The 17,668-nt window shown below is 48.3% G+C and overlaps 1 protein-coding gene across 2 annotated transcripts in view; it reads right to left on the bottom strand.

The window, feature by feature from the left end:
* Positions 1 to 17,668, bottom strand: part of USP2 (ubiquitin specific peptidase 2) — a 69,559-nt gene that overhangs the window by 28,617 nt on the left and 23,274 nt on the right. Inside the window, exon 1 of one of the 2 annotated variants that reach the window (XM_061592587.1) lies at positions 1,569 to 2,204. The exons of the other annotated variant lie outside the window; for it this stretch is intronic. Coding sequence (XP_061448571.1) covers positions 1,569 to 1,715 — 147 coding nt within the window. The 5' untranslated portion in view covers positions 1,716 to 2,204. Of the gene's footprint in view, positions 1 to 1,568; positions 2,205 to 17,668 lie in introns of those variants that run through there. 2 annotated transcript variants of the gene reach the window in all.

Here is a 17,668-nt window from a genome sequence, read left to right as displayed (position 1 = left end):
AGCAGGATGCAGGTTGACATGCAAACCAGCCCCACATCTCTTGGTTTGAAAACCAAGTGCTGCTTTAAAAATAACACTAATGTACATTCTACATTGTTCCTTGACTCGTACCAGGGAAACGAAATGAGGTCCACTGTGGCAGGAGCAAGAAGGGAAATGCCCCCCTTTCCTTTTGCCACACACTCCAAAGTGTGGCCCAGAGCAGCCACCTGGTTTCACACAGCTCTGACAGTCCCTCTCTCCTCTGCTCTGTCCTGACAGGCGAGCTCTGCTTTGCTTCCCCTGATTGGAGCTCTGTGGCTGCCCCCAGCTGCTTGGAGCACAGCAGGCTTGAGCAAAGTAGGTTTCAAGCTGCAGGCTGGGGGAGAGAGGCACTGACAACTCTTACATAAGAGCCCCTGGCTCCATTCATTGGGCAAACAAAGGGGCTGACCTGCCCTGAGCCACAGGTGCCGTGGGGGCGGGGGAAGGGAGTCCGTTACATAACGGCCAAACAAAGACACTCCCCAAACGGCGCTGACCCTGCGAGGTCAGGACAATTTGGGCTGCACGGGGGAGGGAAAGGACAGCGGACAGCCATGGGGGGGGAACCCTGGAGTCCTGGCGCCTGACCCTCCCTCCCCCCAAACATGCTATGAGATCCCAGCTCCATTTTAGTCCAACTCGGAAAAACCACCAATGCACCCTTGCATTCAGAGCGCAGATACACACTCACACTGTCTTCACCTGTAAGTATGCACTGAAAGGTTTTGAGTACGGCAGGAGGGGTCAAAAGGTGAAAGGCTAACTGATCGTCATGAGGGTGTCTTGGGAACATTCCCCTTAAATTACTGGGGTCCCTGCCTTTTCCAAAAAGGGGGAGAACCCAGGATACCCTGATTTCCACCCTCCCCCTGCTGACTGTGCCCCCTCTGTAAATGCAACACCCCAAAGGGTGATCACACAGTGGAAACACTTGGGATGGAAGCAGCAGCAGGCGTGGGATGCCTACTGCTTAGGGATCATTTCCACAATCCCAGGCGATTCGTGCAAATGCCATCTTCCACAGGACAGAGAGGGGTGGAGGTCTCCTTGTCTCTTCCAGCTCTTCGAAAGAGAACGCCTCCTTTGCAACAGCCAGTGTGTGCACCCACACAGATTTCTGGGGTTGTGGAGAGGGGGTGGGTGCGAAATCCATCCCAAGTCTTCTGCTCCAGCAGATGGTACCTACCTCCTTACATTCATCCCCCTCCCCACTGCCACCTGCTGTACGCATGGGTCCATGAAGGGTGCAATGCGATAAGGGCGGAAAGAATGTGATTTCTGACCTCTGGCTTTGCCACAGGTGGGCAACCCCCACACCTTAACCCTCTCCCGGCCTGCTGGAAGCAGGGTTCAGCCGCTGCCCCAAGTCCATGTAGCGGAATCAGTGGCAGAGCACAGGCGAAGGTCCAGGGCTCCTGCTATCATGCTGGCTGCTAAGATCCTACGTCTGCCCATGCACCACCTGTTCAGCAGTCCCTGAACACAAGCGGCATGAGGATGGTGTGTGGGGGTGTGTGTGTGCATGGGCTGAAGCTGGGCTGTACCTTGGTTTTATTGAGCACCAGACCCACGAAGGCAGAGACCAACAGGGATCCTGGCATGGGGGTCTTGGTCCGCAGGTCCTTTGGCATCCCAGGGAAAGGCGAGATGGGGGGCTCTTCAGGGAGGGTGACCGTGTAGGAATTCCGCATGCTGCCAGGTGAGACCCTTCCCCCTCTCTTCCCCCGCGGGCTTCCTCCAGGTCCAGGTACGAAGAAAGGTGAGGCTTAGAGGGGTCTGCTGCTCCACTCACACACAGCTCTGCCTGCTCAGATATCAAGGCAGTTTCTCTGGAGCGCTGATGGACCCAGTGTGACGACAACAGAGAGGTGCTGCTGAGATAGGGGTACCTTCGACAGGACTGACGCTCAGTGCTGAACTTCACATGGGCTTCTCCTCTGGCCAAACGGAAAAAAAGTTTGCCAGTTTCTCCTGGCTGCCCGTGGAATGCTGGCAGTGTGCAGGTGACTCTCCACGCTCTGTAAAGCCACGTTTGCTCTGACTCGCCTTCCTTTAAAAATCGGGTCTGTGGCAAAGCTGTCACTCCAGGCAAAGCCGCTGCCGCTGCTGCGTCCGCTTTTTTGCCTTTGCCTCCTCCAGCGGGGGAATCTTCGCAGAGCTGCTGACGGCACCTGAATCACTCTGACATCAAGCCGGGGAGGTGGAACAGACGCCCAGGCACGCCTGCACAGAAGGGCTCCCTTGAGGGAGGTACCGACGGCCAAGGCAAGCGTCTGCACAAGGGAGGGGGGAAGCCAGGGGGAGGCGTGAGGGGTGGCTCTGCCCAGTCCTGGTCTGCTGGAGTGTCACAGCAACCTGGCTAAACAGGCCCAGTGATTTCAAGCACGCACACAAACACACACCAGACACTGGGCATGTAGAAATCACTAAACGTTTTGTCCGGGTGAAACCATGACTCTCATCTTTGCAAGACAAAAATACTCAGTGCTCTCTATAGTCTGTATTTCGTTCCTTTCATTGGAGGAGAAAAGGGAAGGATGTGCCCCCCCCTCATTTAAACTCAGATTTTCACATCCTCCAAAGCAGGGTTAAGTGACCACTCTGAGCCCACATGAGGAGGCAGTGACAAAGCTCAGAATAAAAGCTGTCCGTCCTGCATGCAAAGTCATGGAGAAAGGGAGCCAATTAATACCACACATTGCCCATTCCGTGAACAGTGCCCATGAGTGGCAGACCCTCACTGAGTGCTTCCCCTTTCCCTCCCACCACACCGGGATGGAAGGATCCTTCAGGTGTGGCTCTCTCCATTCCTCATTTTTCCACTCTCAAATTCATTTCTCCACACTTCTGCAGCAATTTGTAAATTAAAAAAAAAATCTCAAGAAAATTGCATTTTAGTGCAAATTTCTCCTAATAAACACATTTTTGTATGCCGTTTTGACTAATGTACACATTTTTTCAAGCAATTGCTCCTAATATGCATTGTGTATGGTATTTTCACGGATATATTATTTTTAATGCACACTCTCCCCTAATATAAGAATTTTGAAAACACTGGTAGCAGAACTGCATCGCAAAAATTGGATACATGTGAATTTCAGTGAATTTCGGAAAGTGCAAATTCAACCATTTCGGCTTTAACTGTGAACTGAATCGAAGTTCTCCCCTATCTCTACCAGCACATGAAACTCTCCACACCCCACCAGTGGGAGAGACAATGCAGACAAGGAATGGAACTCGTCTGGAGTTCACTGGTTGTGCATACTGCCAGCACTAAACCCCAACTTGCGAGCAACGGTGTTGGTCGATCTTTCAGGAATCCTGCCAAGGTGTCTAGACTTGGAAGAGCACAATGGTGACACTGCACCTTATCAGAGGAAAGGTACTCTAGAGACTATCTAGTCCAGCTCACCTTACACCAAAAGGCTGTTATTCACCAACCCATCACAGATCAACCTGAGCCTATCCCTTACAATGAATCCTGCAAGCAGAGAGTAGAGGAAGGCTGTTTTGAGCACCTGAGCCCTCGCATGTGAATGTTCTATGGTGACATCCCACAAAGTTGAGTTCCTGTTTACCCACCTTCCCCTACTGAACCACTTAGCTAGACATAGAGAAGCAGAAAGCCGACGAACAGAAGGTAACAGGCTGTGTGTGGGGAATTGCAAAGGCAGAGTCCTCCAAGCTTTAGGGAGCTGTCAGTGCCTTTTGTGCCACCAACAGCCATTACGCCAAACCCCTCTCCAACCTATTTGCATGCATAGCAACCAACATACATCACAGAAAGGGGCAACAGATGCCATGTTTAGCAGGCAGGGAAGCAAAAAGGTCAAGAAGGGATGTGAGCATACCAAGGTGAGCAATGGCCATTTGGTGGCATCTCACCAGGTTCGCGTAATGCTGGCCCACCTCCAGATACATTGCAGATGTCAGCATTCTACACAGGGCTTGAGGTCTGATGCCAAATTCAGTCCTGGCTTGGATTTCAATGACAAATATTTTCTCTGCAATAGAGCGCTCCTGACAAGACTGTGCTCTGACAGGCACACATCCTTGTTTACACCGGGAGAAAACTGAGGCATAGAAACAGGGGATGCTATTTGCAGGTCTGCCAACTATGTTGCCCAGGATCCCAGATGTTCCTGCAAAACTCACACATCTCCCACAACCATCGTCACAGCCCAGTGACCTCTTAAATTTCCAGGCAGAACCAACCGAAAGCCAGATACAAATCTATAAATTCCCTGGTTACAGATCAAATTGTCCCCTGGTAAGTTTCCATTGTTTGTGTCAGACGATTTCAAGAGTCAGGATGAAGTTTTGGAAAGTTGCACGTGAGAACGTTATTGTTCTTTGGATGTGCACAGAGGCCAAGATCACACAGCATCTCCCCTCATCCCCCCTCCTTGACATAAAAGATCATGGTCAATTTAACTCTTAATGACGAGATGGTGTGGGCTCATTTCAACTGGCATGCATGTAGTCCACTTGTATAAATGTTGTGAATGACCAAACAGAAGAGAAAATGTATATGCTAGGATTCTGTTTTATGCAGAGCGCATTCATCAGCCTAAAGAATAGTACAGCTTGGAAGAAAAAAGTGTGTATTTTTTAAAAATAAAAATAAATAAAAGCAATTTGAAAGAAAATCTTTCACATAAGGGAAGGGCCGTAGCTCAGGGGTAGAACATCTGTTGTTTATGCAAACATCCCAGGTTCAATTCCTGGCATCTCCAGGTAGAGCTGGGAAAACCCTGTCTGAAACCACAGAGCAGCCTTTCCCAACCAGTGTGCCTCCAGATGTTGCTGGACCACAACTCCCATCAGCCTCAGCCAGCACTGCCAATGGTCAGGAAAGATGGGAGTTGTGGTCCAACAACATCTGGAGGCACACTGGATGGGAAGGTTGACATAGAGGCCCGCTGCTAAGTCAGTGCAGACAACATGGAGCTAGTTGGACCAGTAGTCTGACTCAGTATCAAGCAGATTCCTATTCTTCTCAGTCCAGGTGCAAAGTGCTGTCGGGCAACTTTAACTCCCCCATTCTCCTTTGTTAAGGGTCTTTATACCAGACTCGGATCAGGCAGCCCCCCCTTCAAACAGAGGCTGCCTTCAAATAGACGACTGCCCTCTGTAAAGCAGGTCACATGGCCACACGAGGCATAAGCAGGGGTGGGATGTGTGATTTTTAGAGGATAAGGCAGCTTCCTAACACGGTTTGTTTATTTAATTTAACAGAGTCACATCCCACATTCCAGGATGGCTCACCGCAAATGGAGGGGTGGGGGAATCGGACACTAGTTTAGGAACCAGAGGTTAAAGCTGAAAAATATTCAGAAATATGTGCTCCAGATTCAAGTTAGGCACCCTTGCATGCTGCACCCCTAGTTCACTGTTCTTCCACTTTGGGTCCCCAGATGTTGATGGACTACAGCTTAGCTACTGGTCAAGGGATCATGGGAGTTGTAGTCCAACAACATCTGGGGACCCAAAGTTGAAGAACACTGGCCAGTTGTACTTCCAAGCTAATTCTTGCTCAGCAGGCCCTGCAGTCTGAATTTATTTAAGTTAAAACTGAAGTTAAAACTGAAGTTAAGTTTTAAACATTTTCTGATGCAAAACTCTACGGGAGGCCGGTCAGCTCAATCTGGGTCCAAAGGAGACTTCTTAAATCAGGGATTGCCAACATGAACCCTCCAGATGTTGCTGGACTACAGCTCCCATCATTCCTGACCATTGCCTGCACTGGCTGGGGCTGATGGGAGTTTGAGTCCAACAACATCTAGAGGGCACCATGTTAACTATCCCTGCCTCTTAAATCATGAACGTTTTAGGGTCACAGATGCTGATTAACAGCAGCAAAACACCAGAGGGGGATGAATGAAAAAATGAAAAGGGGATGAGTGCCTCTGAGCATGCTCACCTTCCCACATAGGTTTGTTCTGCACAATATAGGAAACGGACCTTTACTGCGGTGGCACCTACCCTGTGGAATTCCCTCCCTTTGAATATTAGGCAGGTGCCATCTCTGCTATCTTTTCGGCACCTTTTGAAGACTTTCCTCTTTCAACAAGCCTTTTAAGTTGAGACCTATCCCAGTCTGCTTCTCTGTTGGAATTGCTTTTTAATATGTGTTTTTAATAATGTTTTTAAACCTTTTTTAAAGATGTTTTTAAAGTTTTTTAAAAAAAATGTTTTTAATGTTTTGTTTTAATGTATTTTAAGATCTGTTTTGTGATGTTTTAAAGTGTTTTTGGTGCTTCTGTTTGCCGCCCTGGGCTCCTGCTGGGAGGAAGGGTGGGATATAAATCAAATAATCAATCAATCAATCAATGGCCTACCTTTCCCTTTTAATAAATCAAGCACCGTTCGGGTTTTTTTCCCACTGCTTCTAACCCTCCTCCGTCCTCCAACCAAATCTCTTTGTGCAGACATTGCAGGGAAACTAACTTTAGCTTGGATAAGGTAGGGCTATTTTGGGCAGCGTTAAAAATAAACCCAGGGATATCTATATATATAGCAGCATTATTTATCTTCAGGAATTTTAAACCTCTGATCAGCATGCCACTGTCACTCCAGTGAACACAGTCTGCAAGCACAGAGATAAAAGTGCAAGGTTATATTGGGGCTATATTGGACATGCTGAGGCACAAAGCCAAACAAATGCTCCCGTGCGCACACAGGTGATGTGAACAGCGCATTGTTATACTGTATACGGACCACAGCAACAGCAGAAAATGTAATAATTTTGTATAACTGTACCCAGATTGTCCTGTGCTGTGCTCAACATGCTTTTGCAATCATGCCCACAGTGGGAATGCAAGCCTGCTACCCACATGGAGTTGAGAGTCCAGAAATACATACTGCAGTCTAATATTCAGACACTCAGAATATCATACAGAAGGACAGGCAGATAAAGGCAGCTTTCAGGTTGTTGCTATTTTTAGAAGGGATTCAGTCAGACACTGGAAAATCCAGGTTGTGCAATTTTAGCTGATTGGGAGGTCTTGTGTAACAACCAACTGATGAGATCAGAATTTCTGCGATAAGGAAAGTGACGGGGAAATGCCGTGGAAAGTGTGGGATAGCACTTACTTTGACACAACGTCATCTAACTTCCAAGCAAATTAGGATGACTGCTCAGTAAACAGGCCACCTGGAGGGTTTGTGCACGTTTGCTTCGGTGGCCCAAGTTATCCAGGAAAGGTCCCCCGGTCGGGCTGTTGGAGGTCCTTGTGTCACTCCCATTCACTTCAGATGGACCAGTGCTGGAAAACTTGCCAACAGATTGTGCTCTAAATGCCCACCTTGCCCAGCCAGATGCCTCGGAGATGACTGCCAACTCTGAACATCAGAGATCTACTGCTTCTGACTATGGAGATCCCAGGTCCAATGCCAGCATCTCCAGGTAGGACAGGAAATATCCCACTGGAAATCCTGGAGAGCTACTGCCAGTCAGTGCAGACAGTACTGAGCTGGATGAACCAGTGGCAGCTCCCTACGTTCTTAAGTGTACACACTTTTCACTGTTCCTTGATGATCAGCTGCTGAATGTGTGAACTAAAAACACTTGGGAAATATGGTTACCAGGGTTCCAAATTAGACATTACTAGTATACAGCTACACTTCTTATTTTTTCTTCCTAATTTGCAGGGAGATAAGCCTCTCCTCTCCAAGTGCTGTGTTTCCTGTAAGGCTCCCCCTCCTGCTATGCTCCTCTAATTTAGGAATGTAATTCTAATGTTATTTGCATCAAGATTATTTAATGGCTTGTAGGATATTGCAGAAGAATGTCAGAAGAGCCTGGCTGCTGGATCAGACCAAAGGCCCCTCTAGTTTGGCATCCCATTTTCACAGTGGCAAACCAGAGGTCTCTTCTGAGAAGCCTTCAAGTAGCGGGACGTGATGTGAGCACACCAGTACTCTCCCCACCTACGTTCCCCAACAACTGCTAGTCAAAGCATACTGCCTCCAGCAGTATCTATTTTCATTGATTTTTGTAAGCTGCCCAGAGGACTTTGGTCCATGGAAGTCTAGAAATGAAATGAAATAAAATGGTGTTATAGGATTGGGGGGTAGGTCTGGATGATGTCTTTGGGTCCACTCCAAGCCTGTAATTCTGTATCTGGAAATTTGGGGTCTGCAGTACAGAAAGCTGTTAAGTACCTGATCTACATGTCTAAAGACTTGGTCAAGAGCAGATGTGTTGCCATAGGAACAACTGAGGTGATGTTCCCTCAGGAGGGTGATGAACACACGTGTGTGAATTGGCCCTGATTGGCTGAGCAGTGTATGTCCACGTCAGTGGTGGTGGGGCAGAGTACAAGAGACTGAGGTAGTGAAGACGCAACACATCATGCGTGGGCTGAGGAAAAGCCTCACAGGACTGGAGAAGTTGTTTGACAGGCTAAGTCCTGTTTATTTACAAAGGCTTTTAAACCCATTTAAGCTCCATTTGGATCTATCGTTTTTATGGTTTGCTGGCTTACTGATGTTAGTCTGTTGCTCGTGCTTCTGGCTTTAACTTTTCCATTGGTCATAATTCTTTAAAAAAATTATCAACTTTTGCTTGCTTAAATTATCTACACCCCTTTTGCTCACCTGGTGCCCTCCAGATATTTTGGACTACAACTCCCATCAGTCCCAGCCCTCGGGCTGATGGGAGTTGTATCCGAAAACGTCTGGAGGGCACCAGATCAGTGAAGGCTGATCTACACAGTGGCATTTTTGGAATATTTGAGGGTCCATGTGCTTAGTGATCCCATCTGCACTCTTGCCTAAGGACTGAAGGAGGACCTTGCTGAACGGGCCCAAGGTTAAACCCAACGCTCTTTACAGCAGGGGTGGGGAACATTTTTCACCCAGAGGGCTACATTCCCTTGTGGGCAACTTCCAGAGGGCCATATGCCAGTGGTGGGCGGGGCCAGAGGCAAAAATGGGCAGGGCAATGCATGTAAATGATACCTTTGTGGAGTAGGAAGGTTTCTAAACACACTCACACAACTCCTCTCTATCCTCCATCTAGTCTAGCAAGGGGCACGGTCAGGCCACATTCCAGGTGAAAACACACAGGGGTGCAAAGCAGGGCTGGTGAGGGGTGTGGCCTAGAGACAGTGGGTGTGGCCTAGAGACAGTGGGTGTGGCCTAGGGAGAGTTCTGAGGGCCAAAGAGAGAGGCCTGGAGGGCTGCATTTGGCCCCTGAGCCTTGACACTTCTCACTCTTGCTTAACAAGTGAGTGCTGGTGGGGAAGGGGGCAACAGGGCTCTTGTTCCACAGTCTACTCATTGCCCCCCCAAACTGCAGTCTAATGTAAGAAAGAACCTTAGGCTGAAACAGGAAAATTTTGCTTCTCTTTAAAGTGGTCCTGTTTTCAACTCAGGAGCCCCATGCCAACATGTATCCTTCTGCCCCACCCCAAAATAGTAAAGCGCTCTCTCTCTCTCTCTCTCTCTGCAGCTAGAGCAGCAGGTCTGAAATGTAATTCCTTCAGGTCACTTGGGGTTATGGCAGCTCAGGCTGAGCTATTTGGTAACTGAATACGGCACAGCCTGGGGGATTGAGAGGAGGAGGGTTCAATGATCCCTGCTGCTTTTTCCCGGTCTTGGGTTTTGATTTTCCAAGCCAGGAAGCAAAATAAGAATAATTTCAAGACAAAACAAAAAAACAGTTAAGTTGTACATTGCAATGAAAATTTCCAAAATGGGTGTGCGCGTTTTATGGGACTTGGGATGGAAAGGGACTGTGCCCTACAGCCAAGGGCTGAGTTCCACACCATTAAACTGACAGTGGTGTGGGTCACGCCAGTTACATGTGATCACAATGCATGAACATTGCCAGATTACCACTGGATGTGGCGCAATCCCTGCAGGTTTGGCATGTGACCGGCAATAGTTCGGTGTTAAATTTCTCCTGTATTTCCCTGCTGTTTCCGCAAGGATACTTGAAAGAGACGGTAAGAGCATAGAAAGAACTCTTGCTGGATCAGATCTCCATCTTCCCTCAGCCCCAGCAGCCAGGATGGCCAGTGGTAAGGGAAGATGGGAGTTGTAGTCCAGCAACATCGGGACAGTACCAGGTTGAGGAAGACTGCCTGATACTCATGTTGCATTGTGTGAAGAAGCAACTCACAGAGTTTGGAAAGAAGCACGTGACTGCTCCTGAAGTGAAAAGGAGGAAGGGGGTCCTTTTACTGCAACAGCATCCCGCAAAGGCAGTGTTGGTGCTGGCAGCTGAATCTTATTTCAAAACTGGCAATGGGATGGTGGCCTCCATCACACCTTAGAGCAGCTGGCTAGCGATGGGGGCGCAGAACAGGCCACACGGGGCACACACAACTCTGAGCCTCAAGCAGACGGGTTTAGCCAGGAGGCTCAGGTGGAACCGCTCCCCCTGTGCCTCCCAGCAGAGGCCACCAGAGGCAATCGCCTCCCTCTGGCTAATGGTAGAGCCGGCCCTGATTATTCACACACTCCAATCCTACTGGATATGTATTCAGAGTTATAGGCAGATCAGGGCAGGCAAAATCCCTATTATTCCTGCTGTCTTTTACACCTGCACCCTCTTCGGCCTCAAATACACCCCCCCACACACTGTACACAGGAAAAAGCAACAACTGCTGGTACAGTCAGGGACCCTCAGAAGGACCCTTCCAAGTCCCATTCCCCCCTTCCCTGCTGCTTTGTTGGCCTCCTCGGTAGGTGTCTGTTCCAGATGGAGCCAGATGGTGTGCGCGCCCATGTGAGGGGGCATCTGCCATGCTGGCAGGGAGGCTGGCAGGCCCCTCCCCTTAACAGCCAAGCCTCGTCTTTGCTTAGTGCCAGCCAGAGAATATGAGAGCGAGGAGGAAGAGTGTGTGTGTGGGGGGGGAGTGAGATGGAGGCAGGAATTTCTGCAAATCAACAAAGTTGAGGTGGATGGAGAGAGGGAGAGGATTTGGGGGGTGACAGGGAGAGGGCAGAAGAGGTATGGAGGAAGAGCTGGCTCCTTAAAAAAAAGATCTGTCTGCAAGAAAAGGATTAATTGGGAGGACTGGATGCAGAGCTAAGACTTGCATTTCTTCAACGGCAATATTCAAAGCCATTGGGGCAATGCAGGCAGGGCAGGCCTACCTTACTAGCCCCACATGTCGCTGCCGGTGCCTGAAAGGAGCAAAGCACTGGGAGCTCAGCACGGTATGGTGGCAGGAAAATCAGACTGGCTCCGCTGTGCCCGCACAGAGCTCCCTGCACCTCATGCCTCCCTCTCTCAGGAATCGGCAGTGATGTTCAGTGTTGGGAAGTCAAGCGAGAAAGGCCATGGTTGACAACCGTTATTGCTGGGGTTGGGGGACATTTCAACCTCCCAGGACACCCTCGCCCCCTCCAGACATCCTTTCCATTGTGCAATCATGATAATTTCTGCTCATGATGGTACTGAGGGAGTCATACACAACCCCACTTTCAATACTGTTTGCGCCTGCAAACATTTCCAGCCGGTGCATGCCCTGCAACGTCCTGAAACCCTGTAACAGCAAATGTTCTGCTTTATTTTTTGCCCCACATTTGTTGTGCTATAATAGCACTAGAGTGCCACTCCAGATGGAAAAAAAGGCAGTAACATTCGCAGAACAACTAATAAAGCAGAATGATGTGTGCACGGCCCAGTATAAATCCACCAGTAATGCACCATTATCGTGTCAATGAGATGTTGCAGAATATGCAGTACCTGCATCTATCTGTCTGTCTGTCTGTCTGTCTGTCCGTCCGTCCGTCCGTCCGTCCATCTATCTATCTACCTAGGCTGGTGGTGCCCTCTGTAAATGACTTTAAAATGGCCAACCTGGAGGTGAGGAAATTCATAGGGGAACTGCAACATGAAACCACTGAAAAATATCAAAGGGTTCAATGTGATCACTTGTGGGACTCAACTGAGACAATTTTTTTTTTTGCACATTGTACCTGTTACCAATGCCAGGATGTGTGTGTGACCAAAACCTGTTTTGTGAATTGCATTTTTTAAATTCGGTAATTATCACTGTCTGTACTTCTTTGCATTTCAGTTCCCCTCCACCTGCCACAAACCCTGTGTATGTGTGTGTGTGTGTTAACTCAGGTTAAAACTTCGTGCATCTATCTGATGAAACGGACTGCAATCCACAAAAGCTTAGGCCATAATACATTTGTTAGTCTTCAAGGTGCCACAAGTCTCTTAGTTATTTCTTAAATGAGAACTGTTAAGGGTTCAAACAAAAACAAAGCAGGAGAGCGGACCAGGAACTAATATTGAGGCACACTGTGCAGAAAGTGAACGAACATAGTCAGAGATGGAAAGCTGCAGTTAGGTACAGGAATGGTACCAGAGGTGGGATAGCCAGCTTTCTCCGAGGACGTGATTCCAGTTGTTTTGGACCACAGTTTCCCATCAGCCCCAACCAGCTCAGCCACTTTGGACTACAACTCCCATCAGTTGTAGTCTGTGCTGGTTGGGGTGGATGGGAGCTGTAGTCCAAAACATCTGGAGGACAGATGTTGGCATAAACTGTGAGTTTTAAAATTCCATGCATGCCCCCATTAAATTATAGGGCCACGAGAGTGGCTGTATACTATAGCCAGTGTGGATTTTTCACATTCCGCAATGTTAAATTGAAAATACCCCCATGCCATTTTGATGCTTTCTGTAAGCTCATTTCAAAACAAAACCTTACAAGACTTATAGTCCTGAACTCAGAAACACTTGCTTAACAACCCTCTACATTTTCATGGCGATACACAAAACAGTCAGAGAGAATTGAGAGTTCAAAGTGTAAAAAGAGAGAGAGAAAAAACAGACCCCTTTTGAACTTTTTTTTCTGTCAGAGTTCTCATAATCTGTTGAAATTCATTAAAAATTAGCCATGTTCACAGAGTACCTGTAGTCCTATTACTGACCTTGCCCCATACTCTGACCTTCGTCCTTTGCAGTTTAAAAGTTTAAAAAATGCCTGTCTGATAATTAATTTAATAAATTTTACATTGAACTCAATGATAACGTCAGGCATGCTCAGTAAGAACTAACTGTCAGGGCTCTAAAAACCAGACTCACAGCTGCTTGGCTTGCCTAATCAGGAGGCCACAACCATGCCAGACATTTATTTCACTTTAAACAGTCATGGCTTCCCCCAAAGAATCCTGGGAGTGTAGTTTGTGAAGGGTGCTGAGAGGAGACTCCTATTCCCCTGACAGAACTCCAGTGGCCAGAGGGGTTTAACAGTCAGACATTCTAATTGAAGCTCTGTGAGGGGAACAGGGCCTCTCCTAGCACCTCTCAGCATCCTTCACTAATTACACTTCCCAGGATTCTTTGGGAGAAGCCATGACTGTCTAATGTGAAATAAAGGTCTGGAGCGCATGTGGCCAGTGACAGCTTTGGTTTAAATTTGGGTGGGAGGCTACATGTGTCTGCTGTAGAATAAAAAGGTGGGGGAAACGCTGAAAAGCAATCATACTGTTGACAATCTTTTCCTTTTGGAAAGGAAAGGGGCTTCCCTTCTGCCCAGTGTCTACCCACCCAATCTCTTTCCCCCTCCTCCTCCCCTCCCTCAGGTCAGTTTCACCTATCCTAAACATGATTGCACAGAAATACATCTCACTGAACTCAAAAAATATGCAAATGATCAAACCCACCCTCCTTTCTCCTCTATCCTATCCCCTCCCTCTTGCCCCTTCCCTCCCCCTTCCTTTGCCCCTCCCTCCCCCTCCCCGTGGTCAGTTTTACCTATCTTAAGCATGATTGCATGGGAGTAAATACCACTGAACTCAATAATCATGCAAATGATCAAACCTGCACTTCCTTTGCCCTTCCCCCTCTAATCCCCTCCTTCCCCCTCCCCCTCCTTTTGCTCCCCTCTCCCCTCCCTTCCTCCTTCCCTCTCCTCTCCCCTCCCCCATGGTCAGTTTTACCTATCCTAACCATGACTGCATAGGAGTAAATCCCTTTGAATGCAATAAGAATGCAAATGATCAGACCTGCCTTTCCCCTTCTTCCCCTCTCCTCTCCCTTCCTCCTCCCCTCCCCTCTTCCTTCTTCCTCCTCCCCTGCCCACTCCAGCCCTCTGTCCCTCCCCCCCTGGTCAGTTTTACCTATCCTAAGCTTGATTGCATAGGAGTAAATCCCACTGAACTCAATAAACATGCCAATGATCAAACCTTCTCCTCCCCTCCCCCTCCTGCCTGCTCCCATCCCCCTCCTCCCCTCTGCCCTTCCTCTGTTACCAATTTCTTCCAAGCTACACAGGAAGTGGATTGGACTGTGAAAGACCAACCCAAACGGTGTTTGCATTTTTTAAATTTGTAGGGCAGTACAATATCTCAGAGAGGAGGCCAGGTCTCCTGCTTTCCTGGTGTATTCACTATAGCTGCCCAATTTCCCTGCTTTTAAAAGTTTGATAGAAATAGCTGTGGGCTATAGGGAGGTTCTTAAACCTCGAGGTTTTTTGCCTGTTAGTGAATAATAATAATGTTTGACTGCTCTCAGAGTGCTGGCGATGGGGGTGGGGATGGCACTGTGCATTAGTTGCGTGTTTAGCAACAGACATTATGCCACAACTCAGGTTTGGCTTACAGCCCTGCCATCACTCCCTGCTCCTTAATTCTAGGCATGAGGGAACAGGTTGCAATTTTCCACTGGTGAGAGGAAAGGCATTCTGTACATGCTCAGAGGCGTTATTATTATTTCATACCTCCTTCTGCAAAAAGGAGGACTGCTACAGACTGGGATGTGGGAAGAGCAGCATTAAGTGAGTGGGGCTTGAGGAGTGGTGCCACTCCAGCCTTCAGCAACCACAATTCCTGTTTCCGGATTACAAGGTGTGATGTCAAGGCAGGCTGAAATGCTGGTAACACCTTGCTTAAGAAATTGAGGCGTGGTGCCTACCCATGCAGCACTGAAAAGGCAGCATTTTCTGTTCCACCCCGTATTCGTCATACACAATTCTGTTTCTGCTCTACTTCCGCCAAAACCGATGTTTATTCGTCTTGCTGTCTCTTGTGTGGTATTACGTAACTTGTGTAATTTACATAATTAATGATGTAAATTACAATATTCCACCCCATTCTTCAGTGCAAAGGAAACACAGTACAAATGGGAGGAAAATAATATAATCAATTATGTCTCGTTTGCAGACAGAAAACAACAACAAGAGCGAATACCAATTGTATCTGGCTGGACTGATTTCCATTCCGGACCAGGGACGATTAAGCAAATATTGGCAATTTCCACTCTCATTTTTTGTCGGAATTCTCTGACATCCCGGTGCAGCACACTGAGGTAGCAGAGTTCTGGGATGGGAAAATGAACGGAAGGGCCACTTTAGACAATGTCCATGGGGTAGAGGAGGAAACTTGGATTGCTCTCTCACATTGTTTAAACAAAAGCCCTTGGAAGTTAGAAAGAGAACCACACATTGATATGCATCAGAGAAATGAGGTCCTGGCCCATTTCATTCCGTGGTCTGCTAGTTTTCTATTTACAAGGATCTACCTCTATTTAAAAATAAGGGAGAATTAAAAAGGGGACCCTTTCCCAGCCTGACACCTGCACTCTGAAGTGGCACTGTCCACTCTACCACCATCACCACCACCTCAGGATGTGCCACAGGTGGACTGTCCAGGCCTGAAGCGTTGGGTCCAAGAATGTAGACCACCCAGCCCTGCTTTGCAATCCAGAACTGGCTCAGAATGGAAACCAAAGTGGAAAGTTACCAGCTTGGGAGTGAGAGAGTTTAACAAGGCAATCCGTGCATGCAAGAGCATGTGATCCTTTGCAAGACAGACGTCTCCCAGAGCATTAAGTGCTCTCTGCCATCCCTGTTTCTAGTATATGGATTTACTGCAAACATAGAAAACGTCCCTGAGTTATGGACATGACTGGTGACAGTGAAGTAAACAAACAGGCCCTCCCAGGGCTGAGCTATCAGAACTCTTCTGCATGCCATGCAACGTGTATTGAAACAAAACCCCTGAGCACATCTTGAGTGGCTCCCCACCAAAGTCTCTAGAACTCGCATTCAGTGCCCTCCTGCCACTCCTGAGATTGTACCACGCCTGGCCCACACTATTCCAAGCATTTTATATCTTGAGGACCAGAAACTTGCTTAAAAAACACCACCACTGAAGTTTCCAAGATGCTGAATCCTGTAAATCACGCCAATTTATGTGTTGCATAGAACTGCAGTATGCACCCGGGCCCTGCTTATACCCTCTCCTCTAAGCATCCTTTACCCAAGTAAGTGGCAGCTAGTTGCTGCCAACTGTGAAGGAAAGGCATTCTGCATATGCTCTGAATTACTCCATTACCCATATGACTACCTCAACATTGAGAAAACAGGTTTTGGGAATGAACTCTGGCTCGCTTCACAATGCGGCATGCATCCCCCCGCAGCTGAGCATCAATGTGGCAACCCGCAGCTACTCCACAGACAGGAATAAGGGCCTGGGCCATGGAGGAGGGGTGGAAGCACTGTTCAAGATCGGCAGGGTATCTCTGTTGTTTCCAGGGAACAGCGCCAGCTGGATCTTCCATCTCTGCCCTACCCCTCCATGGTTATGTCATCTCTGCTGCGTTCACAAGCAGTTGGTGGTGGCTGAGCACTGAATGTACCAGCGCACCAGCCATGCAGGCAACGCTTCCTGCTCCTCCCCTGCCATGCGCCCCTTCCCTCCCCCCGCCACGCTTCCAGCTCTAAACACGAGTCCAACAAACAGCCTAATCCCTGAGCCACAAAAGGAGGAGGGTGATGGTGGTGGGGGGGGAAGAGCAAAAAACTCTTTCCGTTCCCTAGCACGCCTTCCAATGCTGTACAGGCTCTTCTGAACCACAGTTTGTTGGTTTTGAAAATGACCGGTTGGTGCCACTGATTTGAAAAGCGCAGGAACATCTGCAGAACAGAGGAAGCTGCCTTATACAGAGTGATAAGGCTGGTCCCGCTAGCTCAGTGTTGTTTACACTGACTGGCAGCAGGTTTCCAGGGGTTCAGGCAGGGGTCTCTTTCTGGCTTACAGCAAAGTGTTTCCATTGGCCGCACCTGGAAGGGCAACGGGTCAATCTGCCGATCAGTTGTGAAATCTCTTTGAAGCTGATTTTTTTTAAAAAATGCACTCGAGCTGCTCCCACCAGGTTTTACAGTAAAAAGGGATGGGCTCTGACTAGCATTGTGCGCCCCCGATTTCAGAAGAGAAAGGTAGAGAGAGACGCACTGGAACCAGCAGAACAGGGAGTGCCCTCTGTCCTACCTGAATATGGGGGGACTGAATCTGGGATGGAAAGTGGAGGCTCTGCCAATGAGCAACAGCCCTTCCCCTCCTGGATCAAACCAAGGGTCCATCTTGTCCAACATCCTGTGCCACACAGAGGCCATCCAGGTGCATCAATTAAGCTCACAAATGGGTCATGAAGGTAGCAGCCCTTGCCCACTGCTGTTCCCCTCAGCAACTGGGACTCAGATAGACTCTCTGTGTCCATGGAGATTCCAAACGATAGGAAACAACATTCTCTAGGGGTTTTGTTTTCACACGCGACACTTCCATTGATTTTTGCATTTTCCTCATCTGTGCTTCCCTTCAAACACTAATATTAGCTGGAGTGGTCCACTGATTATTTTTGTTAAATGACACCCCCCCACACACACAT

Source organism: Rhineura floridana, chromosome 12 (assembly GCF_030035675.1).
Source record: "Rhineura floridana isolate rRhiFlo1 chromosome 12, rRhiFlo1.hap2, whole genome shotgun sequence".
Lineage (NCBI taxonomy): Eukaryota > Metazoa > Chordata > Lepidosauria > Squamata > Rhineuridae > Rhineura > Rhineura floridana.
Note: the sequence above shows the minus strand (reverse complement) of the source record. Positions and strands in the feature narration are given on the sequence as shown.